Here is a 7,568-nt window from a genome sequence, read left to right on the forward strand (position 1 = left end):
ATTACAGTCACCTGCCACCATGCCTGGCTAATTTTTGTATTTTTAGTAGAGACGGGGTTTCACCATGTTGGCCAGGCTGGTCTTGAACTTCTGACCTCAGGTGATCTGCCCGCCTCTGCCTCCCAAAGTGCTGAGATTACAGGTGTGAGCCACTGCTCCTGGCCCAATTTGAGTTTTTTCAATATCTTCCATTTCGGTCTTCTTCATGTTCATATTTTCCTCTGCCCTCTTGAATATATAGAGTATACTTAAACGTTTTAATATCTTCGACTATTAATTCTATCTTCAGTATCATTTCTGGATGTTTTGATTGATTAATATTTGTTCCCAGTTATAAGTCAGGTTTTCCTGCTTCTCTTTTCAGTAGAGGCCAAACATGGTGAATTTATGTTATTGGGTAATGGATTTTTTAAATTCTCTTTTCATTCCTTTTAATATTTACAGGCTTGTCCTCTGATGCAGTTAATTTCTTGGCAATAGTTGGATCCCTTTGAGGCTTCTGGGGTGGGTTGTTTGTTTGAGACAGAGTCTCACTGTGTCACCCAGGCTGACATGCAATGGCAGTATCTCGGCTGCAACCTCCGCCTCCCAGGTTCAAGCGGTTCTCATGCCTCAGCCTCCCAAGTAGCTGGGACTACAGACGCGTGCCACTGTGCCTGGCTAATTTTTGTATTTTTAGTAGAGACGGGGTTTGTCCATGTTGCCCAGGCTGGTCTTGACCTCCTGGCCTCAAGTAATCTGCCTGCTTCGGCCTCCCAAAGTGCTGGGATTACAGGCATGAGCCACCGTGCCCAGCCGAGGCTTGTTTTAAAGCTTTGTTTGGACACATCCAGAAGAGTTTTGACTCTAGGATTAATTTGGTCCCACTACTGAGGCAATACACTTTTTAGCTGTCGATGCCTCATGTATTAGGAGGTTTTTACACTCTGGCTGGTGGGAATATTATCTGTTCTCAGCCCTGTATGAGCCTCAGGGATTGTTCCACCTGCCTGTCCTGTGAATGTTTTCCTAACCTTAGTACCTTCCTCAAAAGCGTACTCAACCAAATTTTTGGGGTAAACTCTCTGCAAAAGACACAGAACTCTCTATTTCTATAAGGCCCTCTCCTTTCCGGAATTCTGTCCTATAAATTCTAGCCACCTTTACCCAAACTCTGAAGTCTGTGTCTCAACTCAGTGAGACCAGCAGAATCTGATTGCCCTCCCTGCCTGCAGTGCTGGGGACCTAGAAAGGCTCTTCAGGCAGTAAGTGGGGCACTCACAGGGCTCACCTTATGTGTTCCCCTTCTCGGAGCTTGTTGTCCTATCCTGTCTGTTGTCCAATATTTGAAAACCATTGTTCAATATATTTTCTCTGGTGGTTAAAATTTGATTTTGGGCAGAGGGTAAATCCAGTCCCTGTTACTCCATCATAGCCAAAAGCAGAAGTCCTGCGTCACTTTATGGTCACCTAGAATGCAACAGATGCTGTGAACACAGGTTTGTTACTCCTCACACCCACTCTAAGTCGTAAATATCATTCCTCTCATTTTACAGATGAGGAAACTGAGATTCAAAATGGGTAAGTCACTTGCCCAGAAAGTCAGAGTTGTAACTGTAAAACTGGGTGTTAGGCCTGGCATGGTGGCTAACACCTGTAATCCTAGCACTTTGAGAGGCGAAGGCAAGTGGATCACCTAAGACCAGGAGTTCGAGACCAGCCAACATAGTGAAACCCCATCTCTACTAAAAATACAAAAATTAGCCAGGTGTTGTGGCACGCACCCGTAGTCCCAGCTACTCAGAAGACTGAGGTGGGCGAATCGCTTGAACCCAGGAGGTGGAAGTTGCAGTGAGCTGAGATTGCACCACTACACTCTAGCCTGGGCGACATCTCAAAAAAAAAAAAAAAAAAAAATTGGGTTTTAAACCTGGGTCTTACTGACTCAAAGTCTAAGCCAAGTTCCCTGTTTGAAGCATCCCTACCCTCCCAGAACCCTGGAGTACTCCCATGTTCCCCTCTCCACCCAGCTCACCTTCATTTCACTCTGATGTTTCTTGCACCACTACTGACTGTCATTCATGATGACTGCCACCTGCCTCCTTGGTTTTGCATTCCCTTTCACCTACTCCTAGTCTAGCGACCTGAACGACTTGAATATATGTTCCACTGATTCAGCAGCTGGAATGCAAGGCCAGTGCTGAATGCTCCTGCCAGACTCTCTCAAGTCGTTCAGGTCGCTAGAGTAGGAGTAGTTGAAAGGGAATGCAAAACCAAGGAGGCAGGTGGCAGTCATCATGAATGAGAATCAGTAGTGGTGCAAGAAACGTCAGAGCAAAATGAGCGAGACAGTAGCCTCATATTCAGTGTGGTCCCTAACTGAAATTTCATACCTGCAGCCCGTGGTAAGGGCTTGAAATTGTTTTATTGATAGTCATATAACTTCTTTCAGAGCAGAGGCCTCGTGTCAAACTTCTCTTAATACCTGCAGTGCTATGTACATAATATGCATGTAATGAGTATGCACTCAATATGCCATCATTGGCATTGCATTTGCAAAATGCTTTCATAGAAATGGCTTCATTCTGTTTTCACTACAACCTTATGAAATAGGCAGAATAGCCTTTTTCAGGCCAGTTTTATAGATGAGGGAGGTGAGGGCGCATAGGCTGCTGTGATCACATGATTTGACACATGATTTGACAAGGGGTTGAAGCTGACCAGGAGTCCAGGCCTTTGCCCAGATTTCTTATTCACTCATGATGCCAGAGTCCCAAAGACCAGTTGGCAGTCCAGTGCAAGGCTTGCACTTTAAGAAATTTCCCGTCATGGCACATGCCTGTAATTCTAGCTACTTGGGAGGCTGAGGCACAAGAATTGCTTAAATTGGGATATGGAGGTTGCAGTGAGCCAAGCCTGGGTGACACAGCGAGATCCTGTCTCAAAAAAAATTTTTTTTGCAATAGTCCTTAAAGAAATTACGAATGTAACGACAGTACAGTTTACTTTTCGTAAAACTAAAGTTATTTGATTTAAAGAGCTATCCTTTGTTTTCAGACTATGCCCTTCCTACTTTGATGTAAAAATGTTTGCTCGTTTACAGTGCTGACAGTTGTTATTTCTTGACATACCAAAAGTTGCCACACCTTTCTCTGTCCCTCTAAACTTTTGGACATTTGCTGATATGTAAAATCTAAAGTAGGAAGTCCTACATTACATTATATCATACCATATCTTTTGAGTAAATAAACGAATGAAGGATTTCAAACAACCAAAAATTCTTATTCTACCAACTTACCTAGGAGAAGTATCCAAACTAGAGAGATTAGATTGGTAAAAATTGGTGTTGGGATGTCTTTGGTCTCACATTGTGCCAATGCATCATCTTGGGTTTGGGGTTGGGGGAGGGGTTTAAAAAGAGAGATCATTCTCCAAAATAACTGGATTGAGGTTCTTTGAGTAACAATGCTTGACACGATGCCTCTGTGTGTGTGTGTGTGTGTGTGTGTATGTGTGTGTGTGTGCAATTTTCTTTCGACAGCCTGATCAAATACTCTGCCCACTTAAGGGAAATTGACCTTGGAAACAATGTTCTGGGAGAAATGGCTGCTGCTGAAATACTTGAAGCACTGAGAGCCAGAAAGACAGGTAGAGTGTTTTCAGGTTACGTGTTTCCCCTCCACCTGCCCACAGCCACTCACTCCTAAATGCTGTACTACTCACAACTTGCTCCGCTTTTTTCATTTAAGTAACTGGCCCGAACTATGCAATGACCAGGAACACTGTCACAGGCCAGCCATCATTGTGTCAATTTTCCTGGTGATTTGCACAGAGTTCAAGAATTTCTAGGATGTTATATGTAGCCTTCGATCTAAGTAACACATGTTTTTAAAGGGAAATTTTCTCTATTGCTTTTTTTCTCTCTTGCTCCTCTCATCCTTGCCTGTTCTCCAAGAAATGCTTCTCCCACTCTCCATTCTCTTCTCAGCCCAACCTGCAGAGAGGTCTCCAGATATCAGTTAGAAAATTCAAGTAACACCCCCCATAAGATTTTGATGTGCTTTCTGGATCATCAAAGAATGATTAAATTCTGATCGGCATAGGGAGAGCAATACGTCTTTTATGATGCTGCAATCCTTTGAAAAGGAGAGAATCACGTGTGGAAGGAGTTGGTTCCTATGGCCACTCCTGCCCTCTCCATCGCCAGCACGCATGACCGGAATTAATGATGGCTGCTCGCCCTGCTAAGGCAGAGGAGGGGAAGAAATGTCATTTTAAATGAAGCTCAAAGGAAGACTTCAAAAACACATTTGAAAACGCAAATTTAACCTTAAGAAAAGTAGAAAGAACTCTTGGTGTGTTACTGGGCAGGTTAAGCTGAGAGAATTAAGCAGTCCAAGCATCGGTCTCTACCATTTCCTCAGCATGGTCTTAGAGACATAGTATAATCATAGATTGCATTTGTCTTTTAATGCTCTAGAGTTTTAGATAGAAGAATTGTAATGATATTACTATATATTGTATTAACATTTTTAAAACTAAAACTCCATTCAAGTGATTCCATGATGTTTAAATTATGTCTTTATTTTAGAGAAACAGAATATCTACTTTCTATTCCTTTAGAGTTGAATTCAATTTCAGCAGAATTACTCTGTTAAATTTAGTTCAAATATAGCTTTAAGCTTGATAAACTGAAGGCAGGTGAATGATTTCATTTTGTTTTTCCTGGTACCATAGTAACTTTTTCATTATACATTGAGGGAGAAGATGTTACAAGTCTGCAGGCAGTCTCGTGACCATGACTCTAGTGAATGCTAATGACAATCAGTCTCAGATGACTTGATGGAAAATGATTATCTCTGAGTACGTATTTGGAGCTGGAAAACATCATGCTTTGCTTAGTAAACGTTTTAATTTGCATAAATGAGAAGATAATTATGAAATACCCACCTGAAAATACAAATACTCATTTAGAAGGCATTAAAAAGTAATTTATAGTTCAAGAAATCATTTTTTTCAAATATAGTAATATATATAATGAGTAGCCTTAATGCATCTATCTCTTGAGCTGAAATAATTATGGTGTTTCTGATGGAACACTTCAATTGGATTGTTAGTTTGAACACCAAGAAGATTCCTCAAAACAGGGTTAACTGCTTGGATTTTATAGGGAAAATCTCTTCCCATTTTGCCCTAACGGCATCATTTTAAACATTAAAAGCAATAGTAGTATTACTGATTATGGAAAGAAAGCTCTTTAATTGATTGTTTCTTAACATTTGCAAGTTAACAAGCTAATTTCTAATTCTAATTCTAATTCTAATTCATTCGTGAAATCCAAATTAACAGCCTGAGGCCTCTTACTTGGCTATCAAGGAGATCTTAATAACCTGCCTTTAATGATGGACTAGGCCAATGAAATCTTCCTGAGAGAAATTAGCAACCTCATTTCATTAAAAAAAAAAAAGCTAGTGAAACAGGAAGCTGTTATCCTGTCTTACTGCTTTTTCACTAATAAGAAAACAGAGTACTGAAGGAACATTTCATTTATTCATTCTTCTTTCTTTATATATTTGTTAAATTCCTATCATGTACCAGGCCCTGTTCTAGACCCTGGAGAGGGGAGTCATGAATTCCTGCCTTCATGAGGCATATATATGATTGTATATCTGATGGGGATCATACTTAGAGGAAAAATAAAGCAAATGGGGGGTAAAGTGTGTGTCAGGGTGTGGGGGTTGCCATCTTAGTGAGGGTAGCCAGGGAAGGCGTTGCTGAGAAGGGACACTTGAGTAAAGATCTAAAGCAGTGACAGAGAAGGCCACGTGAATATCTGAGAGATGAGTATTCTGGCTAGAAGGAACAGCAAGTACCAAGGCCTTAAAGTAGAAGCCTCCTGGTGTGTTCAGTAAAGCCGCCAGCATGACTGAATGGAGTGAGCTAGAATGGGAGAGTCAGAGGACAAACAATTTGAGATGCAAGTATGCAGAGCAGAAAGCATTCTAGACCCTTGTGAGGACTTTCAGGTGTAACTGTTGACATGGAAAGGCTTTTGAGAATGATAAACCTAGAAGTAACCTAATGTAACCCACATTTTAACAGGATTGCTACAGCTCTATGTTAAAAATAGACTATAGGGGAGGCAAGGGCAGAACAAGGATTCTAGTTAGGGAGTTTTCTCTGGAAAAAACTACACAGGGCCTTTCAGCAGACCCAGAACACCCAGCAAGGTGGAAAATGTGGGTTGGGGAGAAGCTACAAATATGAGAATTAAGGAAAATTGTATCCATTGAGCAGTTGAAATTCAGTCCTTACTACCGCCCCAAGCTTATCTGCCCTGCTTCCAGAAGGCTGACAGCCCTGTAGAAGATTGGGGTATTCCTTGAGAAATTGAATAGCCCTAGAAAAAGAAATTCTAGATGCTGACAACTGGCCATCTCCTCACCATTCAAAGAAGCCTAGCAGGTCAGCAAGCCCTGAACATACATGAGAGCTGCCCATTAGCCTTTGTATGTCTTATGCTTCATTGTGAACAGATACCTGAGAACCTCCAGACACTTGAGGCAAGTAGCCAACAAGAAACAGAGGGAATAAAGGAACCCGGAAGATATGGAAACAATGCAGAAAACTAAAGAAAAACAAAAAAGCTATAACATTGTAACATTCTGAATGGAAGAAAAGATAAGGCATCCATAAAAAAGGAATGGGGTACTATGAAAAAAGAACAATTCGAAAATAAGAAAAAGTTTTTGGAAAGTAAAAAAGATAGCCAAAATAAAATATTCTGGTGAAAAAAAAAAAAGGTTGACAGTTAAAATCAAGAAAGTCAGGCCTCTGCTCCTCCAGTTCGACAGACAACTGCATTTTCTCACGCAGCACCAGCTGCGCCCCTCAGACACCAGGGTGAAGGTGAAGGCCAGAATAAACAGATGTGTCCATAGTAGGCCCTGGTCACCAGGACTGCTTTTAACTCTGGCAAAGTGGATGTTCTCACCATCAATGACCCCTTCATTGACCACAGCTACATGGCGTACATGTTCCAGTATGAGCATGTTCCAGTATGAACAAGGCCAAATTCCACATGACCTCCAAGGAGTAAGACCCCTGGACCACCAGTCAGAGCAGAGAGGACGAGGGAGGCCCTCAGCTGCTGGGGAGTACCTGCTGCACTCAGTCCCCCACCACACTGAGACTGCCCCCTCCTCAGTTTCCAAACAATTTGAGATGCAAGTATGCAGAGCAGAAGGCCTTCCAGACCCTTGTGAGGACTTCAGGGTGTAACTCTGTTGAGATGGAAAGGCTTTTGAGAATGATAAACCTAGGAGTTACCTGATGTAACCCACATTTTAACAGGATTGCTTTAACACAGACCCCTGAAGAGGGAAGGGCTGAGGAGCCCTGCTTTGTTGTGCACCATCAACAAAGTCCCCTGTACTCAGCTCACCCTCACCCAAAGAAAGAAAGTCTTCAGAAGTAAAACAAAAGATAAGAAGATGAGGCCGGGCGCGGTGGCTCAAGCCTGTAATCCCAGCACTTTGGGAGGCCGAGACGGGCGGATCACGAGGTCAGGAGATCGAGACCATCCTGGC

General features: G+C 42.2%; 1 protein-coding gene across 1 annotated transcript in view; it reads left to right on the top strand.

The window, feature by feature from the left end:
• The window catches only part of LOC105555638, a 100,740-nt gene that overhangs the window by 80,055 nt on the left and 13,117 nt on the right, over positions 1-7,568 (top strand). The window contains exons 12-13 of the mRNA XM_012002665.1: positions 3,521-3,627; positions 7,001-7,240. Coding sequence (XP_011858055.1) covers positions 3,521-3,627; positions 7,001-7,240 — 347 coding nt within the window. The remainder of the gene's footprint in view (positions 1-3,520; positions 3,628-7,000; positions 7,241-7,568) is intronic.

This window comes from Mandrillus leucophaeus, unplaced genomic scaffold (assembly GCF_000951045.1).
Source record: "Mandrillus leucophaeus isolate KB7577 unplaced genomic scaffold, Mleu.le_1.0 Scaffold693, whole genome shotgun sequence".
In the NCBI taxonomy this organism is placed as follows: Eukaryota; Metazoa; Chordata; class Mammalia; order Primates; family Cercopithecidae; genus Mandrillus; species Mandrillus leucophaeus.